Source organism: Pagrus pagrus (genome assembly GCF_965226575.1).
Source record: "Pagrus pagrus genome assembly, chromosome: 11".
Taxonomy (NCBI): domain Eukaryota; kingdom Metazoa; phylum Chordata; class Actinopteri; order Spariformes; family Sparidae; genus Pagrus; species Pagrus pagrus.
The window spans coordinates 20,744,137-20,768,365 of NC_140195.1; the positions used below are offsets into that span (position 1 = coordinate 20,744,137).

General features: G+C 37.3%; 3 protein-coding genes and 1 long non-coding RNA gene across 8 annotated transcripts in view; 3 read left to right on the forward strand and 1 right to left on the reverse strand.

Annotated features, from left to right (window-relative positions):
- Positions 1-24,229, reverse strand: part of LOC311264849 — an 83,536-nt gene that overhangs the window by 6,721 nt on the left and 52,586 nt on the right. The window lies entirely within an intron of this gene.
- rer1 (retention in endoplasmic reticulum sorting receptor 1) lies at positions 38-8,634 on the forward strand. Of its 3 annotated transcripts, XM_084367421.1 has the most exons (8): positions 38-143; positions 2,275-2,356; positions 3,499-3,603; positions 4,081-4,177; positions 4,806-4,884; positions 6,274-6,409; positions 6,617-6,671; positions 8,117-8,634. In XM_084367421.1, exons 2-8 carry the CDS (start codon positions 2,276-2,278, stop codon positions 8,125-8,127), a joined length of 564 nt encoding a protein of 187 aa, XP_084223547.1. In that variant the 5' UTR covers positions 38-143; position 2,275; the 3' UTR covers positions 8,128-8,634. The 3 variants fall into 3 exon arrangements, with proteins under 3 accessions (XP_084223547.1, XP_084223545.1, XP_084223546.1); XM_084367419.1 differs by having other exon boundaries at positions 6,617-8,634; XM_084367420.1 differs by lacking the exon at positions 38-143 and adding an exon at positions 787-807 and having other exon boundaries at positions 6,617-8,634.
- Positions 9,373-12,969, forward strand: LOC311264697 (taste receptor type 1 member 1-like; the record flags this gene model as incomplete). The annotated part of the gene is made up of 6 exons (XM_084365784.1): positions 9,373-9,554; positions 9,822-10,119; positions 10,247-10,969; positions 11,303-11,509; positions 11,593-11,713; positions 12,041-12,969. The coding sequence occupies 6 exons, from the start codon at positions 9,373-9,375 to the stop codon at positions 12,967-12,969; spliced, it is 2,460 nt and encodes an 819-aa protein (XP_084221910.1).
- Positions 18,838-23,199, forward strand: LOC311264699 (taste receptor type 1 member 1-like; the record flags this gene model as incomplete). The annotated part of the gene is made up of 6 exons (XM_084365790.1): positions 18,838-18,854; positions 19,155-19,452; positions 19,572-20,297; positions 21,397-21,603; positions 21,943-22,063; positions 22,271-23,199. The coding sequence occupies 6 exons, from the start codon at positions 18,838-18,840 to the stop codon at positions 23,197-23,199; spliced, it is 2,298 nt and encodes a 765-aa protein (XP_084221916.1).

Consider the following 24,229-nt stretch of genomic DNA (forward strand, 5'->3'; position numbering starts at 1 on the left):
CGGTTCATTGTTTCGTTTTCGGGGCTCGACTGTCTCGCCTGCCGTATGTTCGTATCCTCGCGGAAGTACTGACGTGTTCACACGAGAGGTAGCTAGTTTAGCTAGCTAGGTAGAGCCGGGTAGTGACACAGCGGCCGTATCAGGTAAGAAAGGACTGTCATTGATTATTTTCACTGTGTTTGCAGACACAACGAAGAGACGCAGACAGGTATTAAAAGTAAGAAGCAAATTTCAAATTGATTGTGTCATTCAGTGAGTTATGGGTTTGGTTACTCGCGAATACTTTGATTTCTAACTATGCTAACGTTAGCCGGCTAGCTGTGGAGACGTTGGCAACGTAGTACTATCTCCGGAAGTGAGTTGTCAAATTACCGATGTCCTTGCTGGTATTTGTAGTTTACTTTTTCCACAGAACCACATATCTCAATGGACAGACAGTGAGTAACGAACTACATTTTCTTTTGCCAGACTTTAATGCGTACTTCGCTAAAGTTGTGGGAAATGTAGTTAGATATAGTCATTTAAGGGCCGCTCGGGGTAAGCAGTAGCTTTAGTGAAACTACATAACCCACAATCGGTGATTTGGACCAAAGGGCAATGTACGTTCTGATGGTCAGTTAGCTACGACGAGAGCTAATTTTTAAGCTAACGCGTATAACTTCCAAATACCTAACTAACGAAACGTCAGTAACTGCTATTACAAAATGTGTTCCGATCGTAGTCACATTATGGTTTTCCCAGGGTGCCTCTTTAAAAACGGAACCTATCCTGCATTAACGTAAACTTCCTTCCTGACTACCTAAGCCTGTAAGTGTTAGCTAGTTATGCAGCTAACGTTAGCCACAACCACAAACAGTTATACAGGGTCTTGCCTTTTAAAGCTAATGGTACCTATCAATACGAATAATTAAAATGCCCTGTAATTGCAACATCAAGGCAGCGCAAGTTGGTAATCAAATATCTGAAACATGACCTCAAACTACAATGGTAAAGGTGGGCAACCAGCTAACATCACCTAAAAAAAGGGGGAAAAAATCATGATCCAGTCGCTACAAAGCCAATGGATCTCTGCAAAGTCCTCGGTATAAGTTGCCGAAATATGTCGCCATTGGTTAGCCCTACAAAAAATAGTTACTTAGCATTGAAATTTAAAAAGAGCGAAGACTTGATTTTGTTCACTAACGTCAGGCCATGTCCCCCATGTCCGTAATCGAGCTACATGGACATCATTCTGATCTCCCCTTGCAGTGGTCATCTGACAAGCATAGTGAGACAGCTGCCCATCTGTGTTCAGCTCAAAAGTTGGATAAATACATAAGACACAGACTGCTACCACATTCTGCTATTTAGTTACACGCCTACGACTGTTTTTTTTTATAATAAAGCTGGCCACACATTTCAGTTGGTAAATTCCCTTCTTAGCCAGTATTTCATTTTAGAATTACACCTGGTGCATACAGACCGAAATATCTATTTCCTCTGCTGCTGTTTCATATTTTCTTAGAAACACTTTGAGCACACTGTATGTGTATTATTAACATTTTCTTTAAAGTGACTCATGTTGTTAACTGTATGGTATAAATTACCCATTACTGCTATAATCACCTGCATATTTACAGGGACCCTTTTGACTATCTCTTAAAAAGGCCTCACAGGAAGGTGGATTGTTTTAACAAATCTTGAGGTGTAGTATATTTCTGAAGGAAATCCCAAAAAATACAACATCTTCATGTTAATAATGCTGTTAAGATTTTTATTCCTTCTTATTTCTCATTGGTGAAGCACATCTTTGTGGCTACAGATGACTCCAGAAATCAGACATGTTTCAGATGTTACAGTTTAGAGATAGTGTCTGTATATGTTTCTATTTAATGAGAATCTCGTTCAAGTTGTATCCCAAATTCAGGGAAATTATGTACTTGAAAACAACAGGCATTGCACATCTACCCCTACTAAGGAGTCAAACATTACAAAAAAGACAGGGAACAACAAACCATTATGTGAATGTTGCTATGCCTGTTCTGTTGCTTTACCAATAGTATCTGGGCTCGAAACAGTTTCACCATGCTGTCTTATAAACTAGATTGAATATCCAGCCAACATACCCAAAAGTGGGAGATGCTAGACCTTTGCATGCTAGATAATGTTACTGCCTACTGCAGCTTAAAAAGTCTGCTTTAATCAGAATAGCCAAGTAGCCTATATTAAAGCACCACTAATTAAAATGTGTGTGTGTGTGTGTGTTTTTTTGTTTTTTTTTGTCTATACTGATAGAATGTCAGAAGGGGACAGTGTTGGAGAGTCAATCCATGGCAAACCATCGGTAGTCGCTGCCTTTTTCACACGGATTGGACAGGTAACATGGCATATCCCTCAGACCACGTCATTATCACTCATCATAATTAGGGATATGTTTGGTGCCTAAACACTGGGTTGTATACTCATGACCATTAAGCAAATGTAAAATGGGTATCAGTTAAACTGGTGGTGATTTAAAGTCACTTCTGTAGACTGCATTAGTTATGCAAGTGGCAATTCATTTTCAGAATTACTTCTGTACTGAAATGTTACAAGGCCAGTGCTGCTGTACCTGTTGTCACAGTGTTCATCTTCAAAGTAGCAGTAATGCTTACACTATAGTGGAAGTCATGTATCACATTATTGGTGATGGTTTCTAGTAGAGATGCACCGATCCAGTTTTTTCCGATCCAATCCCTATACCGATACCTGGGCTGAGCGTATCGGCCGATACCCGATACCGATCCGATACTACTGTTGAATGAATGAAGTGTACAGGGCTTCTAAAGTCACTCTTTTCTGCTGACAAAAACTCACAAACATAATACTCTTTGGAGCTGAGCAACACACTTCTCACACCCGCAACAATCTCGCCTCTCTCTGATGTCACACCCGCGCCCAATATTAATAAAAATGAAACGACTGGATCGGTATGCTGGATCGGCCCCATTCATCAGATATCCGATCCAGCTAATTAGTCAATATCGGAGCCGATATCCGATCCCAGTATCGGATCGGTGCATCTCTAGTTTCTAGTAACTTTAGTGTAATCAAAGAAAACAGGTGAATTACAGTGTTATTTTGGAGTTTAATACGTCCTTTGCATGGACTATTAGCAGCACAGTGCTCCTGTGAAGCACTTTTCCGGATTTCAGTTTCTAGTTTATATTTTATCTCATTTGTACTTAAAATGATCACGTCAGTAGCAGCATTCCTCAAGCTTTGTGCTTAGCAGTGGTATCAGTGCTGAAAAAGTGTTATCAGGACATCCTGACTGAAAGTGGGAAGATGGCCTTCAATTTGTCCCATGGTATTGGCCAGTCAGGCAGAGAGAGAAATGGATTCAAGGGTTAAGGGGAACTTATATTAAAACATATTCCTTCACAGTAATTAGAGCAATGATAAGCATGGGATGCTGAGGTAACGTCCATTATCATTGTATCTCCACAAAGTGAAAGTAAAATATTTTTTTTGTAACAGATCTATCAGTCATGGCTAGACAAGTCAACGCCGTTCTATGCAGTGCGGTGGGCAGCCACTCTACTACTCACTGCTGTATACATGATCAGAGTGTACATACTACAGGTAAGGTTTTTATTCAATTATTTATTCATTCATTCATTCATTCATTCATTTACAATGTTTTTCTTTGCTCAGGGAAGTTAGAAAATGTCAATAGTTGTAACAAAAGCATTTAATTACAAAATGATTTACTTGCACTGTAATGTCCAGTTTTTTGAGACTGTCAGAGTGAGAGGTGTTCACCTGTACTTATAAATACTAGTAATTTTGTTTAACTGGAATGCATTATATTTAAGGCTGATTGTTTTTGGTTTTAGCTGATTTTCACCAAAGGTGAAAGATTGGCTTAGAGGACGCTCAAAGAGGACAGTGACTGTACATCTTTTTTTGTCGCAACTCATCCGTCAAATGTGTGATATTTGTTTTTCTACTTGCCAGTTCTCTTTCCATGAAAAACTTCTTGCTCATACATCATTTTTTACTAACAAATGTGCACTTTTAGCCTGTTAATTTGGTTCTGTTCCTTATGCTGCTTTTCAGGGTTGGTATATAGTAACATATGCTTTGGGAATCTACCATCTCAACCTGTTCATTGCTTTTCTATCGCCAAAAGTGGATCCTTCACTGCTTGACGAAGGCAAGTTGACTCAAATCAGATAATGTTTTTTGTCACGTTGTGTACTCAATTACATGTTGTATTTTGACTTTGCTTTCCCATACACTACACGGCTAAGCATCAACTTATTTTTTTGTTGTTGAAAGTTTTCTAATTGTATATATTTATTCATCCCAAAAGGACAGAATACTATGGTGCATTCACTGTATATATTGAGGATAAAGTTAAAATTCACTTTTCTAAAGTGTTTAGTTGGAAATGTGTAACTTGACATGGAAATAAATGGATTCAAACAGACAAAGAAAAGAGCAGCACATCCATAAAGTCAAACTAATAGCATCCAAGGAAATAAAATGTCATAGTGCCAGCCACACTGTTGAGTAAGTGATCTCTTTGAAGTAAAATGCTTACGTATTACAGCAGCAACTTAGTTCCAAAAACTGGAAATAGTTTATTTACCTTATTTGGCTTCAATAAGCCTTTCCTTTCAACATAGATTGTTATAAGAGATTGTAAAAACAAATAATTGTGAAATGTTACTAGTCATGTCCCAAGTACTGTAGTTTGTAGTTAGGCCTTAATGCTGAGTTGTGATTGAAGATCATTTTTAATAACTTCTACATCACCCTTTAATTTATCTGTAATGCAGATGAGGGCCCATCCCTTCCTACCAAGCAGAACGAGGAGTTCCGCCCTTTCATCAGGAGGTTGCCTGAATTCAAATTCTGGTGAGTCAAGCTTTTGGTCAGGGCATCTATCTCTGTCATCTATAGAGTGACTGCAAATTAGATTCTTTTGATTGACCTGTGTGGCCAAAATTTAAGTCATGTAGAGGTGATTTGTGAAATGAGGTAGTATTTTAGTATAAGCTAAAGATAGTGGCTTGAATTAATCTTAATTTCTCTACTTCTGACCCTATATGATCTTGCATCCTCATCTCAAATTACTTTCTAGTCAATCCCTATCATCCATATATTGTCCATATAGCGTTACTTCCCTCTAAAGATTTAATTTAAGTTAATTAATCTTTCATCCTGGCTGTTAACATTTTTCAGCAGTTTTGACCTTGTTAAGTACATAAAAATATGTCAAGTAAGTCAAATCTGTATTTTCGCTTTCCTGCATCTTCCATTATGGATTTATTTGATATTATGAACTCATGAAACCCTACTTCACATTACTCTTTCCACATTGATCGTAAAAAGGACATTTCCATACACACCATACACACAATGCCTTATTCAGTTAATGACCCAATGTCACAAATGTGGCCAGACTGTTTATTTATTTATTTTTTTTTAAAACTTTTTTTCAAGTTTAAATGTCAGCAACATTAAACATCGAACACTGTTCGTGACATGGGGCCTTTCATTCTCCCTTTTCCTTTCCTAGAGCCATTTACGTTCTAGCATTTAGACACTCAAGTACATTATATCTGGAGTAGAGCCCGACTGATATATCGGCTGGCCGATATTATCGGCCGATATTAGGCATTTTCCAAACTATCGGTATCGGCATTTATAATGGCCGATAAATGAATATTTAAAAAATAAAATAAAAACGGACGAAACACCCTTCAACTATGTTATGAGTGTTGGCGTTATGAGTGTTGGCGTTCCATGCTTGAATAACAATTAAAAGAACATCCCCATCAGTTCTCTTAACTCAAATGAGCATGACAATATTTGTGACTACCATGTCCAGTTTTGCTGCTGTTACGTGTAAGCCGAGAGTGAAACTGACTTAGCTAGTAATTTTGATGTTCCTCTGTTCTGTTGTGACAATAAAACAAACAAGTTTATTTTTAAACTGCATTATCATATTATTTCAGTGAGGACTCATAAATAACTACAAATAACTAATGTTACAGAAATCTGTTTATGTTTTGTTACGTGTTTCTGGATTTATTTTTTATATCGGAATATCGGATTTTTAAATATTTGTATCGGTATCGGCCTTAAAAATCCTTTATCGGTTGGGCTCTAATCTGGAGTCCATCTTTGAAGAAAAATGTTCATTTCCAATTGCAATTTTGCTGTCATATACTCCAATATGTAGACTTGTTTCAGTCTGTGGCCACACAGTTTTAACTGAGGTTATGTCCCTTTTCTTGGCAGGCATTCAGCAACAAAAGGCATCGTCATCGCCATGATTTGCACATTTTTTGATGCCTTCAATGTGCCAGTGTTCTGGCCTATACTTGTAATGTACTTCATCATGCTCTTCTGCATCACCATGAAGAGGCAGATCAAGGTAACGTATACACTGACTGACATCAACACCAGACTATAGAAGGCAACAAACAAATTAAAGTAGAAATTACTCTGACAAAGCTTTTAGCAAAAAACTAAGATCTTCACACTCACAAAGGTCATATAGATCATTTTGTTAAAATTTTTTGAGTGAACCCTAGAAATATCTGTTGCTAATTCTCCTCTTTTTCTTCTCCACCCTTTTTAGCACATGGTCAAGTACAGATACCTACCCTTCACACATGGGAAGAGGACATACAAAGGCAAGGAAGAAACAGGGAAAACATTTGCTAGTTAAAAACTCCCTTCCCCTCCTTCTCATTTGAAATTTATCCGTCACAGCTAGTGGGGAGTGACCGGGGTTTTTTTTGTACGCGGGACAGTAACCTGAAAACATACGTAAAAATGCGAGTTTTGATCCATGGTTCACAGTGTTGAGGTAATGAGCAGCACGGATCAAATTAGTTGGGGAATATTGCCTTTGTCTATCAAGGGGTGGGATTTTTCTTTCTTTCTTTCTTTTTTTGGGAGGACCACGATCCTCACTTTAGGATTGGTCTGAATTTTTTCAGTAGTAGGTGAGACAGTGCTGCCTTTTGCCTTTTTAACCCCATTAGGTAAGTATAAAGTCATCAGGAAGGAACCACACTGAAAAAAATTGCAGTGAAATTTGTGATATTTGAATTTTTTTTAATTTTATTTTTTCCAAATAAGGTTGATTTTAAGTACATCTCCTTATCCCAAGTGAAACAAATCTGCCAACTTTTACTTATTTGTAACAAGTTATACATTGAAAGTGAGTAGTATAAGTAGCAAAATAACATGATTAGATATGTAAGATGAAATCTGGAGGAAATGCCACGGTCTTCAAGTTGAATCATTTCATCTTTTGTGATCAAATTTTGCGGCTGCTCTGGCTTACGAGTGCTTCAGCCAATTGTCCTCTGTACTAAATGCAGACACAGTGGAGAAATGAGTCACATTTCATTTGAATATGCATTCATGACGGGTGAAAAAAAAGATCAATCACAATCTCCTGAAATGATAACGCTCAGCTCCAACGTTTTTTGATTTATGTTTATTTTGAATTGGCAACTGAATCTCTGTGTATTACATGATTCTCAATAGCATACCTAGGGGAGCAAACCAATATGGATGATTATCAGTGACTTCATCATTTGAATCTTGAGCAACCCACCACATCATTGAATGCATAATTCAAAGCGAGTGTCACAAACCCAACCCATTTAGTCTCCTGTAGCCTGTAGTCTAAATCAGCTCTTTCTACTTTGGCGCCTTTGTACAGTTTACTGTAACAGATGGGATACTGTGTCATTGACCACCCCTATAAACCCTTTTTCTTAATTGAAGGGGCATTTGGCTTGAATGGCAAGTGATTCAATTTGCTTTACCTCAGATTTTTACACTATTTTGAGGAGAATTATTCAAAATATACTGTGTATACAAAGTGCACAACCAGTATTCAAGGCCAATTCATAACAAGGTCTAATCTGAGATAACTGTCAAGAAATTACAAGTTTACCCTGCCGATTCTTTGAAACATTTGCCCATCTGTGATTCAAAGCCTTGGGTCTTTTCAATTTGTGTAGATTAGCTGTTGTAGTCCTTTATAATCTGTGTTTACTTTGAAAAACGTTATGGTAAATATAGTCATTCCAAGCAAACTTTTGTTCTCTTTCTTTTTCAGAGGAAACATAAGAAAACAGAGATTGAGAGCTTTTATTATAACAAATGGATGAAGTGGGTGGCGATCACACTTTCTTTTCTATAAACCTGTTGATTTCTTTTTTCTCCATTTTTATCAGAATGCTGGGGATTATCTGTCATTACTTAACATTGATCAGCACTGTAGTAAGGGATCAAAACATTTTCCTGTAAAAAGTTTGTGTTTCAAAGGATTGTATGGAGGATTTGTATATATATATATTTTAAAATATGGATTTCTTTGAGATTATTTTTATTTTATTTTTTTTTTTCTTCCAACCACCATACTGTTTCCAAGTGTTTAAATCCATTCAGTTGAAAATGATGAAAGCAGAACTGGTTAATTGGGTTCTAGATTTGATGAATTTAATATGTTTCTCATGGATTGCATGTCATTGTTTTCTTGTGCTACAGATATAAACAAAAACTTGATTTTAATAACTTAAGTGTAATTTTTTCACTCCAAATGCTATTAAAGAGACTGTGTCCCTTCAAACAGTGCATATGTATCTCTGTTTCATATTTTGTATGTACTTATGGCGGGAGGAGAGTTGAAGGACAAACAACAATATAATTTTTGTCTCACTCCAAGGTGTCACTAAAATTGTTTTCCTGAAGTTGAGCCCCTTTCAGTGCAGTTCATAATTCACCTACCATTGTCAACATCAATAAACATCTCTAGATTGATCATCAGAAATAAAAATTTTTTAAAAAACACTCTTCATTAATATAACAGGGACTGTGCAGCAGCAGTTAGATGATTTTTTGCATACTGATTTGTATATCATCCCCCAGCTATTCATAGGTATCTGGGAAAAGAGTTCACAGACTGGTAGACTAAATGACAACAATGAAACACTGTCTTGCTGTTGTGTGTCTCCTTTGTGATTTGTAACTTAGTTCCTAATTGTTGGATTTGGAAATTTTTCTAAAAGAAGGAACTCATAATTTCCAGGATTATCATGAAGGATCCTTTATGATGGAAGCAACAACCTTGCTTGCTCATGATTGTTAAACACTATGTGTACACACCACAGAGACTGTAGCTGAAGTTTAGAAGACTTTTGCATGCTGATTTGTTTATGAACCTCCAGCTAATTATAATTATCTATGTATGACATCTAGTTCACACCCAAATGTATGGAAATGAGGCTTAGACATCACCAGTTTCTGACTTTCTAAAGGCAGAGGAAAATGCCATGAGAGTTCATACCAGACGGGTAAACCATAACAACAACAATGAAGCACTGTCTAGCTTTTCTGTGTCTCCTGGGACCTTTTCTACATGTTTTGGCTCAATGCACTGTCCCAGCCTCAGAGTTTCAGCTGGAAGGAGATTTTTTGATCGGTGGACTTTTTGGAATTCATCATGTCGATGGACCTGATAATCATGACAGACCAGAATTCACTGACTGCTCCCGGTGAGTTTTATAACATCTCTGAGCAGATACTATCTGAAACTAATGAAGTGCATCTAGTATAACAGATAATATTATACGAGTAGTGCGTCAGATCGTCAGGTCAATGGAACTTTTCCTTCAAAACCTATTTTAATATTTGCTCCATTTAAAAAGGTATAGGACATTAAGTCTGCATTATTGATCTTAGTCCTTTTTCAGTGTCTCTAAAGCCTTCACAGAGGCATTAATGAAACTAATTATCTCTCACTTTCCTTTGTCTGTCCACAGTAAACCCTTCATTCCGTCAAGTCATCAGAGGTTTCAGGTGATGCGATTCTCTGTAGAGGAAATCAATAACTCTACCAACCTACTGCCAAATGTATCTCTTGGCTATGAAATTTTTGACCACTGCTCAGATACACAGAACTTCCCAGGCATTTTAAACCTCATCTCAGTCAATGGCATGATCCAACCTTGGGGTGAACCAAACAAGAATCTCTCCAAAGTGATTGCAGTGGTCGGCACTTACATAAGCACTGAGGCACGGACAATAGCCCCTCTTTTTATGATGAATCTCATTCCTATGGTAAATTTGCCAACTACTGTTTTTAACAACTTACATCAGATATATCAAGTGTTTTCATACCAAGCTTTTTTTGAGAATTTATTGTCACTATGAAGTAATGAGAATGTCTCTATTACTCTTTTAACAGGTCAGTTATGGAGCTTCTAGTTTAATCTTTTCAAGAAAACAGAATTTCCCCTCTTTCCTGCGAACAGTGCATCCCAATAAAGATATCGTAGAAGTGATTATTAGGATTCTGCAGCACTTCAACTGGCGCTGGGTATCTTTCCTCAACATCGATGATGATTATGGCAATGATGCACGGGAATTCTTCATAAAGATGATTAAGGACACTGAGATCTGCCTGGCATACACCAAAATCCTCAGTCATGATACAGATTACTCCCAAATATTCAGACAGATAGAGGCACAGAGGATACGAATCATTATAGTTGTTAGTGCTGAATGGACTGCTAATGATCTCCTTGACTCAGCAATACGACTGAATATCACAGACAAGGTCTTGATAGCAAGCGATGGATGGTCCTCAAACAAGGAGTTCCCCAAGAAGAAAGGAATCAAAAATATCGGAACAATACTCGGGGTGTCTCAGCCAGTAGTGAAAATACCTGGTTTCAATGATTTTGTCCATGCTTCCAAAAGCCAGAATCATTGTGAGAATTCAGAACAGATGTTTTGTAATCAGGTTTGCAACTGCAGTAACCTGACTGCAAAAGATGTCATTCTTGCAGACCCAACTTTCTCTTTTCCTGTCTATTCTGCTGTATATGCCATCGCTCATGCCTTACACAATGTCTTGCGATGTGGATCGGATGGATGTAATGGGAATATTACAGTGTACCCACATATGGTGAGTATACAAATAATTTGAGAACTCATTTAAGTTATTCTCACTGATTCTTGGCCAGTTTTTTTTCCATGTCATTTGATGTGTGTCCAATGACAACACAATACAAGTGTAGGTTTTGTTATCATATATAGTTCTGCACAAATTGATGGCTTTCAGTAGGATGCTTTGAATAAACAAGCTTTTCAAAGGGTTTTGTAAGACAGAGATCAATCTCATTAGAGCTCTTCGTTGGTTAAAACATGATGGAATATTTTTCAAAACCTATTTAATCAACACCACATATGTTAATCGTGAAGACATGCAAGTATTCTGTACTTTGTGTACCCTCATCAGGTCCTAGCAGAGCTGAAGAAGACAAACCTTACACTTCTAAACCAGAGTATTGAGTTTGATGAGAATGGTGACCCCAAGTACGGATCCTATTCTATACTTTTCTGGAACCAAACTGGTGATACGGAGGAAGTCGGCGTGTATCATTTTAACCCATCGTTCCATTTCTTCATCAACGACAGCAAAATTCAGTGGCACACCAAGGGCAAAGTGAGTTTTTTTTAAAGAGTAAAGAGTTTACATGGTATATGTTGATATAAAAATACTTTGTGATATAATCTTGTCTTGGACAGGTGCCTACATCACTGTGTTCCCAGGAATGTAGTGAAGGTCATAAAAAAAAGCATAATGGAATCCACAAATGCTGCTTTGATTGTGAAAAATGCCCCAAAGGAACTTATGTCAACAGCACAGGTAAATTATTATACATGAGAGGAAGAGGCTTATGGCCAAGAGAGTGTAACAGTCATTTCATGTTGACAGCTACACAGATCGAATCACTGTGGCATCAGGCTAACAACATCAGTCACTTCCATGTAGACAACTGGCAGTTGATTTGCATTGCAAAGATATGTGAAATCAGCAACATTGTTTTTTCTGGTGTCATTGACTAACATTTAAAGATACAAGATGATCTGACCTATGTGAATCACTCTGACTCAAACTGATTTATCAACAGAGGATATTTTTAAGAGTTGACCTTAACTTTATTGACAATCTGTCCTTTTTTGTGTACAACAGCAAATCCCTACGAATGTTTTAAATGCAAGAAGACAGAGTGGTCTGCAGAAGGAAGCCCATCATGCAAGCTGCGGGTGGTGGAGTACATCCCATTCACAGACAGTGGAGCTATAGTGATCATGGTCGGGGCCTGGGTCTTGGTGGGTCTCACAGCAGCCATGTCTGTTCTTTTTGCCATCAACTACAACACACCTGTTGTCAGATCTGCTGGGGGACCAATGTGCTTCTTAATTTTAGGCTGCCTCAGTCTGTGTAGTATTAGCGTGTTCTTTCAGTTCGACAAGCCAACAACTTCCTTTTGTATCTTAAGGTTCTTGCCGTTTTTGTTGTTCTTCACTGTTTGTTTGGCATGTTTTGTTGTGCGCTCGTTTCAAATTGTTTGCATTTTCAAAATAGCTGTCAAGTTCCACAAGCTCAGCAGCTGGTGGATGAAATATCATGTACAATGGCTGGTCATCATTGTGGCATTTGGTACTCAGGCACTCTTACTTCTTATTGGCTATTCTTATGACCCACCCAAGCCCTACAATGAAGCAGATTGGTACCCAGACAAAATAATACTTACTTGTCATCATAATTTTAAAGCTGCCTCTGGTTCTTTGGTTTTATTTGTATTTTTGTGCTCTCTTTGCTTCATTTTTTCCTACATGGGAAAAGACCTCCCAAAAAATTACAATGAGGCCAAAGCAATAACCTTCTGCCTGCTCCTGCTGATCCTCACATGGATCATCTTTGCCACTGTACGTATACTTTACCATGGCAAGTACAACCAAACTCTTAACGCTCTGGCAGTACTCTTCAGTCTCTACTCCTTTCTGTTCTTTTATTTCCTCCCAAAATGTTACATCATCATTTTTCAATCATACAAAAACACAAAGCAGTACTTCCAAGGTCTCATTCATGATTACTCCAAAACAACCAGCCAGTAGCGGGCTTCCAGTAAATATGTTATTGTATATAGAATAATTGATGGGCTTCAGGTCTTCTGAATGCTATCAATGAAAGGATAAAAAAAGGTCTAAAAAGATGTTCATTGTAGTTTAAATCTTTGTCTCTTTCATTGGTTGTAACCTAATCATGTTTCTTTCATGCATCTTGAAATTTGCTATAACAATATACAGTAATTAACATTTCAACAAGAGGTACACGTACTGTTGTGGGTGGTTGTTCCTTGAACTAAATGTTAACATTAGCTTGCTAACACACTCGCAATGAATCATGCTGATGCTGAGCAGGTATGATATCTACATTGATCACCATCTTAGTTTAGCCTGTCAGCATGCTAAGATTTGCTAAGTAGAAACAAAAGGTGCAACTGAAGGTGATAGAAATGTAATTTCAGCAATTTAGTCTTAAACCAAAGTATAAAATAAATTAAAGTTTTGACCCAATGATGGCCCGACATGGAAAGTTGTAAGGGATTACCAAAGTAATTAAAATTCTTTCTGAGGCTGACATGGAGGTCTGAATCAAGATTCATGGCAACAATTCAATAGTTATTGAGACATTTTCTCAAAACCACAACTGTGATCATCTAAGTCTTCAGGATACATCCTCTGGGAACTGTGAATGCTTATTCAAAGTTTTCAGGATGTTCTTCCCATGAATCAAGCAGATGTTGAGATAGATCACTGAATAATGGAAACCTTTGACCTGTTGGTTACTCTACAAGAAAAGTCAGTGAACATGATTCATCCTTTGGGCACCATGAATATTTGAAACATCTGCTTGCATTGATAGGAATCTGTGCACCCTTGTCTTGTCAGTCTTATTTGCCATGTGAGTAGCATGGCTCAAGGGATGGGATATCAGTCTGTTGGTCAATCTTTCCTAGACCAGTTGGTCCAGGAAAGATTGAGTTTGAGATTATTTGATTGATTGTCATGGAAATTGGCACAGATATCCATGGTCCCTCGAGGTTGAATCCTGCTGACTGACTGGAGCCTAACTTTAATAATGGAAACATGTTTTTTAATGGATCCCTGATTATTAACAAGCTAACCCCAGCTAGGGTTACTGTTGCTAACGCTAGCTAGCTAATGTTAGATAGTACAGTATGCTGGGTACATATTGTAGATCTCTGACATTTTTAAGTTTTTCCCCAAACTGACGAGACCATTGATGCTGATGTTGATCTTGTAACACAGATATTACGTTAAACCAATGCATTATACTGTCGGCTCACAAACCTTGCTTCAAGCTGTAAATAACTGTCAGAATTCTTACACAGAGATAAAACATCATTTTGGACCCTGCAAACATTTTAAAATTATTATTTTTAATTAAAAGAGATTATTCTCTTTCTACAACCTCTGTGGATGTATTATTCTTTTAAAAATGATTTATCTACATAATAATGTTATCAGTATGACCTTTTATATTAGAAATAGTCCTATTATAGACTACTGCTATAATATTATTTTTTGCTGTAGTGCAAATTTTCTCCTTTTACAGAAAAGGTTTGTCCAAAAATTAATGAGAGGAGCTGATGTGATGTGACTGTGTACAGAGTGGTGTAGGGATGACGTATTTTTGTTGGCCAACCTGGGAGTTAGCATCACCATGGTTCCCTCGTCAAAAAGCCTATGAGATTTTTGGATTGGATTTTGGATAATCGCCAAAAATAAGCTCTGTGGCAAAGTCAAAGTTTATTTTTTGGTTCAAGTTTTGTTCAGCCAGATAATCTTCACAGATGAACACCACTTTTGTGATTTTCGAAGCATAAATTAAGTAAAAAGCTAATGTTAGGCTACATTGTGCTCACATGACAAAAAACGTCACCACCATTAAGCGTCTTACTACACAAGTACCATACACTTTTTCTATAAATTGATCAATCTGCAAGTTGTAAAGTTAGAGTCAGAATAGTTTGTTACAAAAGTCCACCTGTAAAGACGGACTAGTGAGCAGATGAGTTTTCCTGTTCAGCCTCTGTAGTCTCAATTAGCTGTCCTTTTTCAGACACGTAATTGTTTTATAATCAAACTGTGGGACATTTAATGATGTATTTTATGTCGTAGAACAAAACGTGTAAATATCTTAAGCCTGTGTTAACCACAGACCTTATTTCAGGCTTTTAACTGAAAACCCATTCACCCATAGACTTTGACATGAGGGAGTGCAAAAATGCTAACTGATTCATTACTACACCACTCTATAAGGCTAATATTGAAGGCCATTCCAAATAAACTGTATTTTAAAAAAAAAAAAAAATGTTCCAGCCAGTGAAATACAATATTCATGACATCCCCACCATCCTCAGCTATACTTTGTGTTTAGTTCTAATAATAAAGTATTTCTGATTTTAATTCTGATATGGTAAAAATTTCGCCAATTTTAACATACTAATTGATTAAGTTACAGTTTAATAAACCTACAGTATTTCATCATCCACACTCTGACAAAGGAAAAAAGTCTCTTCACTCAGTTATTTCAAAATCTACCAGTTTACAAATGTACTCACACACGATAACGAACTGTTGTGATGAGATGTATCTTTGTGCTTGCATTACTAAATCAGATAGGAAGTAGTTGACATATGAATTAAGAGTATACTACAGTTAAATTTAATGTACACTATGCTTTAAACATACGCTTCAAAATCTTGTGTAATTTTACAGCCTCAGGACATTCAGTGATATGCTTTATTTTGTTATGCCCTGCACTAATTTATATATTGTGTACATCAGTTATATAACTGTAAGAGTTATTCAATAAAAACATTGAATTGAACTTGTCTGTTTTCTTTTCTGTTCAGCTGTTTTTTGAGGTATCGATAGCAATTTTTACTGTCACCACATGAAGGCACCACTTAACTGTGACACTGTCTACAGGCCACGCTGCAGGCATGCTTTGAATAAACTAGTGTATTGAGATTGATTTTTCTATTGGGATCATAATCAGGATGCAAGATGCTTTTGTGCAGGTGTTGTGCAGGTCTACACACAATATAGTTCAAATGTAAATTAAACAGTATCCTGCAATATAGATAAAGATTGCTTGGCCCTACTGTATATTCCCATTTTTCAAGTGTGTTTCTGTACCTTAAAGGACACATAAAGTCTCCGTTTTTTAAAATAGAATGTGATTATTTGAGTGAAATTCTCCCTGTGATTTTCTGTAAGTTTATTGTTGCACTGTTTTTAATATTTGGCTTTCATCTAAATTCACAAAAGCGCATATACTGTACACCTTTAAAGTTGATTGCCACAATAAGAATCAAACCTCTTCCCCTATTGGTCCTCCTCATTTGACCAATTTCTCCACTTACTTATAAACCCACTCAATAATGGCATAATATGTAATGTTGCAGTGTGGGGCATGTATGTATTTGACCAGGTCTCCTGATTTTGCATACTAATTACATACAGAGCCACACAAGATCTTATTCTCGTGGCCCTTAACCACATGTCTGTAGTCTGCATGGATGGCACGTGTCTCAATGCACTGGTTACAGGTTGTGTACCTGAGAGATACAGGTATTACATCACCAAATCTGAATTTTCCCAATCATTATTGATACACACGTTGACACCAGATGCTGTATAACTCCACACTGTTTGTAAAAATGCCATTAGGTAAATTTAATCCTTAACTAATGTGTCTGTTGCTTTTTGGATGAGTTATGTCTCAGTATCTTGTGTTTTAATCAGGAAGACACTGACCTTGTTTCCACCCAGATGTAAATGTTCATGTCCTCTTTGTTTTGCCATCGTTCCTTGGGACCACTTTTACCACACAAAATACTGATTATTAGTAGGAGAAAAAAGCAGAGATTAAATATATTATTACTCAATAGCATCAATTAGATCTTATTACAAGTACATGATGTTACTTTTTGGCATTGATGGCCAATTTCTTCCAGTAATACAGGGGTAAAACCTGTAACCTATTGTAACCTTATGAGAGCACTACACCTAGAAAGTCAAAACTTCATCTTAACACACAGGGAAAACTGTCACAGTACTGGCCACTCTATTGGTTAGAACGTGATCTTGTGGAAGTGAAATGCCCGCATTTCACAGCAATGACTGGTTTGAAAAACTTTTACTGTGACAGCTAACACCAGCACTTTTAGACATGTCTCTGTGTTCTACCAATGACAGTTTGTGTGAAAGCCTACCTGACTGTCAGGTGTTTATGCAAACTCTGTCTGTTTGTGTGCTAAAGCAGGAAGAGAGGAAACAGGTTTTGCATTGGCCAACATACCGATAGGTTTGTCATTTGCCTACAATCTTAGAAGATAATCTTTGGTTCCCCTTTCCATGTGGTTCATCTCTGCACTGTCAAAAACATTTTTGTTTTTTCAAACTGAAAATATTAAACAACCATTTTGTTTTTAAAAATGTGAGATAGCTGTGATAGTATTGAACAGATCATTTATCCCTTACTTTAAGACTTTTAATTCCACCTGAGAAAATATCTTTGAATATATCTTTATGTTGTTAGTTAACAACAACAGGTTAGTCAAGTGTGAAACGTTAGTGTCTAGACATTCAGGGGTGGAAGTACTGACAAAGTGTGTAAAGTGTTTTTTTTTTAATTTTACTGTCACTTTAGAACTTTTTTATAACAAGTGCTGTACTTAACTACATTTCAAGTCGCGTCCGTCACAGAGTGAAAACAAAGGCTACATGAGACAGTCCTGATAAACTGTCTGAGAATGGAAAAAAGGAGAGATGACAATGGAGAGCAGAGCCCCAGAACGTAGACTCTCAGGAAAACAGGTGTGTAGTCTCTTACCTACTTATTTTTAATGAGTCACATTGAAAGTCAGTAGTGTAAGTTGCAATATAACACAATTACATGTGTAAGATAAATCTGAAGGAAATGCCATGGTTTTCAAGTTGAATCATTTGACTGTTTGTGATAAAAGTGTGCAGCTACTCTGGCTTGCATTCGTCTCAGCCAATTGCCCTCTGTACTGAATGCAGACACATTGGAAAACGTAGTCATCTTTCATTTGAATATGCCTTCATGACAGGTTAAAAACATTTTCATCTTGAAATGGCAACTGGATCTGTGTGTACTACCTGATTCTCACAAGTGTCACAAACCATTTAGTCACCTGCAGCCCATTGTCTTTTTCTTCTTCTTTGGCACCTTCGTACAGTCTACTGTAACAGATTGGATACTGTGTCACTGACCACATTTAAAAAAAAAAAAATAATTCAAGTGGCATTTATCTTGAATAGCAAGTGAATTTATTTGCTTTTCGTCACATTTTTACACTATTTTGTGGATAATTAGTGATAATTGGCTTAATCTACACTCACACTAATGAGTGACTAGACTGTGGTTTGAAACCAGTCAGCATTTTCCTTTTGTGATGTTTTACTTTGATGTTCCTAACTAATAAAGGCTTTTCAAGCATATCCTCGGCTGTACTTGAGAAGCTTTGTCTACAATTTGTCTATTCATCACGGGGACTATGCAGCAGCAGTTTAAATGATTTTTGCATGCTGATTTGTGTTTTCTTTTTAAGCCGTTTATAGCAATCTGCATCTATACCCTCCCAATTTCATGGAAATGATCACAGAGCCTCAGTCTTCACCAGTCTCTCATGACATTTAAAAGACAAAGGCAATCCCATTAGAGCACACATCTGAGTGGTAAAAAAAATAACGACAACAATGAAACATTTTTTTGCTTCTCTGTGTCTCCTGGGATCTTTTCTACATGCCTTGGCTCAATGTACTGTCCCAGCTTCTGAGTTTCAGCTAGAAGGAGATTATTTGATTGGTGGACTTTTTGACATTCATCATGTCGATGGCCCTGTTTCTCATAACAGACCAAAAATGACTGACTGCTCCAGGTGAGTTTTAAAATTAATCCTGGGGGGATATCTTCTCATGTTGAAAGTAATGTGTAAGTAAAGAGTGCCTGATATAACAGATGTTGTTATACATTCAAGAATTTTGCCTCAAACTTCTGCTCAATGGATACAGCTAATAGCACAATTCCCCCAAAATCAAGTAAGGACATTACATCTGCATTACTGATCTCAGTTCTTCTACCATGAACGAGAGATATTTCCGTGTTTGTACAGCCTTGACAAACACTTGAACAACGAACCTTGTTCTTACACTCTCTCTCCCTGCCCCTCTATCCACAGTAAGCCCTTCATTCTGTCAAGTTATCGAAGGTTTCAGTTGATGAGATTCTGTGTCGAGGAAATCAATAACTCTACCAACCTACTGCCAAATGTATCTCTCGGCTATGAAATATTTGACCACTGCTCAGATACACAGAACTTCCCAGGAATTTTGAAACTCATCTCATTCAACGGCATGATCCAACCTTGGGGTGAACCACACGAGAATCTGTCTAAAGTAATAGCAGTGGTTGGCACTTATACGAGCACTAACACGCTGACTGTAGCTCCACTGCTTATGATGAATCTCATTCCTATGGTAAATTTGCTAGTTGCTGTTTTTTTAACAACTTTTTTCCTGACTGAAGTTATAAAAACAGTTTAGGCTTTACATTTTTGAGACTTTACTGTAATGTCGCTATTATTTTCTTTTAACAGGTCAGTTATGGAGCTGCTAGTTCAGTCTTTTCAAGAAAACAGAATTTCCCCTCTTTCCTGCGAACAGTGCATCCCAATAAAGACGTCATTGAAGTGATTGTTAGGATTCTGCAGCACTTAAACTGGCGCTGGGTTGCATTCCTTAACATCAATGACGATTATGGCAATGACGGACGGGAATTGTTCATAAAGATGATTAAGGACACTGAGATCTGCCTGGCCTACACCAAAGGACTTACTCATGATACAGATTATCCGCCAATATTCAGACAGATAGAGGCACAGAGGATACGTATAATTATAGTTTTTGCTGCTGAATGGACTGCTGAAGCTCTCATTGAGTCAGCAATACAACTGAATATCACAGAAAAGGTGTGGATAGCCGGAGATGCATGGTCCTTAAACAAAAGGCTCCCCAAGGTGAAAGGAATCAAAAATATCGGAACAATACTCGGGGTGTCTCAGCCAGTAGTGAAAATACCTGGTTTCAATGATTTTGTCCGTGCTTCCAAAAGCCAGAATCGTTGTGAAAATTCAGAACAACAGATGTTTTGTAATCAGGTTTGCAACTGCAGTAACCTGACTGCAAAAGATGTCATTCTTGCAGACCCATCTTTTAATTTTCCTGTTTATTCTGCTGTATATGCCATCGCTCATGCCTTACACAATGTCTTGCAATGTGGATCTGGCAGATGTAATGGCAATATTACAGTGTTTCCACATATGGTAAGTATACAAATTATTTGAAAATGTATTTAATTCTTTCTTTCTTCCTACTGTGTCATTCTTGGGCAATTATGTTTCTGACATGTTTTTCTTAAAGAAAAACCTATTTGAAAGTGACCTGTCATACCATAAAACACTGGTCTGTTTTGTTATCACATAAAAGATATAAACAAAACCTTTAAATCCTCACTCTACAATCGTAACTGATTTTTCATGTCAAACATTAGTACATTTGAGTGTACAGATAATAGATCTGTACATTCTACAGTGGGATTCCAGTAGGATGCTTAGAGCAGTGTTTCAGTGTTAAAGAGATCTTTTTTGCTTATTTTATGCTTTGTCACTAAAGCTGGGCTCACACTACAGAGGTGTTAATTGCTAATCAATTTTGAAATCGGGTTGCATCACACACACAAGGAGAATCTTCACAGATGTTCTTTTCTCGAATCTCTAACATGCACAGACTTTATGATTTGAAAACAATAGTGCATCACATACTACATATTATTAAGATTGTCATGCCAGAAGGAGCAACGCACCACCTTACATGATCTCATTGGTAAATAGATGTAAACAAATGGAGACTGTTGTGCAACAACTTTGCTGTAGTAATGTTAATACTCTGCAGTGAGAAAAAAAAAAAGCAGAAGAAACAATGCGGTCAACAATGGTTGTCTATTCTTCAACAAGAACTTGAGGCGAGACTGTTTAACCCAAACTAGCAGTTAGTCAGAGATGTTGCTGTTGTGTAGATATCAAATATAACAGCAAAGCAATACCGTACATGAAATGAGCAAAGCTAAAACATCAGATTGGTCGAACCATCTTGTTTTACTGTACATCTTTAAATGTTAGAGTTACAGCTGAAAATGACAATAGAAATATACATGTTTGCTGATTTCACATATCTGCACAATGCAAATCAAAGGTCAGTCTTCTGTCCGGATGTAACTATTGTTACAGTAAGGCTTTGTCAAGCCTTGTGAGACAATGTCATTAGATCTCTTTGAGGTTGAAACATGATATTTAATCAATGCCTCACAAATGCATTGTGAACACATGTAATGTAAGTAATCTGAACTTTGTTTACCCTCATCAGGTTCTAGCAGAGCTGAAGAAGTCAAACTTTACACTTCTAAACCAGAGTATTGAGTTTGATGAAAATGGTGACCCCAAGCATGGATCCTATTCTATACTCTTCTGGAACTACAGTGGTGATGCAGAGGTGGTCGGTTTTTATAATTTTCGACCATCGTTACATTTCTTCATCAACAACAGCAAAATTCAGTGGTACACAAAGGACAAAGTGAGTTGTTTAATCTTACCAAAACTTTATACAGTACATTTCGATTTGAAAATACTGTTTTGATTTTCCACTTCTGCAGGGATGTGTGTGTGGACAAGTGCACAAGTGCACAAAGATATGTATGTTGAATAATAGCTGTGACAGGGAACAAAACCCAACATCAGGAACATAAACCAGTGGTGGTTGTTCATTCTGTTATTTGCAGGGACATCTGGATATAACACTCAATGTTGATTACATTTAACAATTCCAGTTTACAATGTGAATTACTGCTATCATCCCTTACGGTATAATAATGCATTAACATTTACTTTTCTGGTAAATAATTGTCTTGTACAGGTGCCTACTTCAGTGTGTTCCCAGGAATGTCCTATAGGACATGCAAAAAAGTATGATGGAATCCATGAATGCTGCTTCAAGTGTGAAATCTGTCCAAATGGAACTTATGTAAACAGCACAGGTAAATTATTACATATGAGAGGAAGAAAATTAGTAAAGGCAGTGCTGTCAGTCTTTACTTGATGGGAGATAATCTTTCTTATTAGCATATTTATGGCCAAGAGGATTTCATTTCATGTTGATTGGACAAAGCTTTATGCTTGAAGTAGCAGCTCATCTTAGGAGAACATACACAGTAACTTTATTGACAAATTGTGTGTCTCTACAGCGGATCCCTACAAATGTTTCAAATGTAAGGAGACAGAATGGTCTGAAGAAGCAAGCACATCATGCAATCTGCGGGTGGTGGAGTACATCCCATTCACAGACAGTGGAGCTATAGTGATCATGGTCGGGGCCTGGGTCTTGGTGGGCCTCACAGCAGCCATGTCCGTCCTGTTTGCTGTCAACTACAACACACCTATTGTCAGATCTGCTGGGGGACCAATGTGCTTCTTAATTTTAGGCTGCCTCAGTCTGTGTAGTATTAGTGTGTTCTTTTACTTTGATAAGCCAACAACTTCCTTTTGTATCTTAAGGTTCTTGCCATTTTTTTTGTTCTACACTGTTTGTTTGGCATGTTTTGTTGTGCGCTCATTTCAAATTGTTTGCATTTTCAAAATAGCTGCCAAGTTCCCCAAGCTCCACATTTGGTGGATGAAATATCATGGACAATGGCTGGTCATCACTGTGGCATTTGTTACTCAGGCACTCTTACTTCTTATTGGCTATTCTTATGACCCATCCAAGCCCTACAATGAAACAGTTTGGTACCCAGACAAAATAATACTTAGTTGTGGCATTCATTTTCAGGCAACCTCTAGTTCTGTGGTTTTACTGTTATCCTTGTGCTGCCTTTGCTTCATTTTCTCCTACATGGGAAAAGATCTCCCAAAAAATTACAATGAGGCCAAAGCAATAACCTTCTGCCTGCTCCTGCTGATCCTCACATGGATAATGTTTGCCACTGTACGTGTACTTTATCGTGGCAAGTACATCGAAACTCTTAATGCTCTGGCAGTACTCTCCAGTCTCTACTCCTTTCTGTTGTGGTACTTTCTCCCAAAATGTTACATCATCATTTTTCAATCGTACAAAAACACACAGCAGTACTTCCAAGGTCTCATTCAGGATTATACCAAAACGATTAGCCAGTAGCAGCTTCTCATATATGTTACTGTATACAGAATAACTGATGCACTTCGGGAGCCATACTCATAAAGTGTCCGTATAAAAAGTTGGTCTGAGTGATGATATTCTCAGAAAATTCTTCGCATTGTTTTCTAAGAATTTGCCTTAAAGTTAAGACTAGATCCTGGAAGAGATATAAGTTATACACAAAGAATCAAAGCCCTTCCGGTGAAAATCTGTCACAAGTAGGGAGGAGGACTCTTAAGAGCCTTAAGAGTTTCTTATGCAGAGGAGAAAATGGTGGAAAAACAAAGACGAAGGAGAAAAATTCTCCAAACGCTGAATTAGATTGAGTTAATGAAATGCTATGGTTTTAGATCTTCTCACATCTCCCATCAAATGTAATAATGTTATAACGGCAGAAATGACGGCCCCCTTTTCCTCTCCTTTCAGACTGCATTTTAGACCAAATCCAATGTTGCAGTGATAACGCAGGTCCTCCCATTTATTTGAATGAGGGAAGCAATTAGGCTGCAGCGGTGCGTACTGAAAGGGGTTACGGAAAAAAACGCAGCCGGCTGTCATTGCTTTACTGCGCATTTTTTTCTTGTTTGATCAATCAATCACAGCATATAAAAGAATGTGTTGCTGAGAGTTGCTCTAAGACGTTTCCTAAATCACTCTGAAGCTAGATTTAGATTTAAATTTAGGCTAAATTAGGACCTGTTTGAGAGTATTTTCAAAATGCTTGTGAATATGACTCAGGTGTCACGATTAAGGAGTTCTTTCAATACAATAATGATTATATTTTGATAATAATTTGGATAATTAGAGTGGATGGTCATAAAATGTATATAGTTGTTTGAATCTTTGTCAGTTTCTTTTGTTATAATCTAATAATGTTAGATGAGATGTATCTAATTGGATATTTGGTTGTTTTACAGAAGGATGTATCAACAAGCATCTTAAAACTTGCTTAACAATATACAGTGATAACCTTTTTAACAAGAAAGGTGGTTGGCATCTCCGAGTCCAATGCAGAGCGTCTGACCTAAGA

Excerpts from the sequence above, each read along its gene's own strand:
- rer1 (XM_084367419.1), top strand. The coding sequence starts at position 2,276 with ATGTCAGAAGGGGACAGTGTTGGAGAGTCAATCCATGGCAAACCATCG. Across the intron at positions 3,604-4,080 it reads TCAGAGTGTACATACTACAG|GGTTGGTATATAGTAACATA; the intron begins GTAAGGTTTTTA and ends GCTGCTTTTCAG. Across the intron at positions 4,178-4,805 it reads TCCTTCACTGCTTGACGAAG|ATGAGGGCCCATCCCTTCCT; the intron begins GCAAGTTGACTC and ends TCTGTAATGCAG.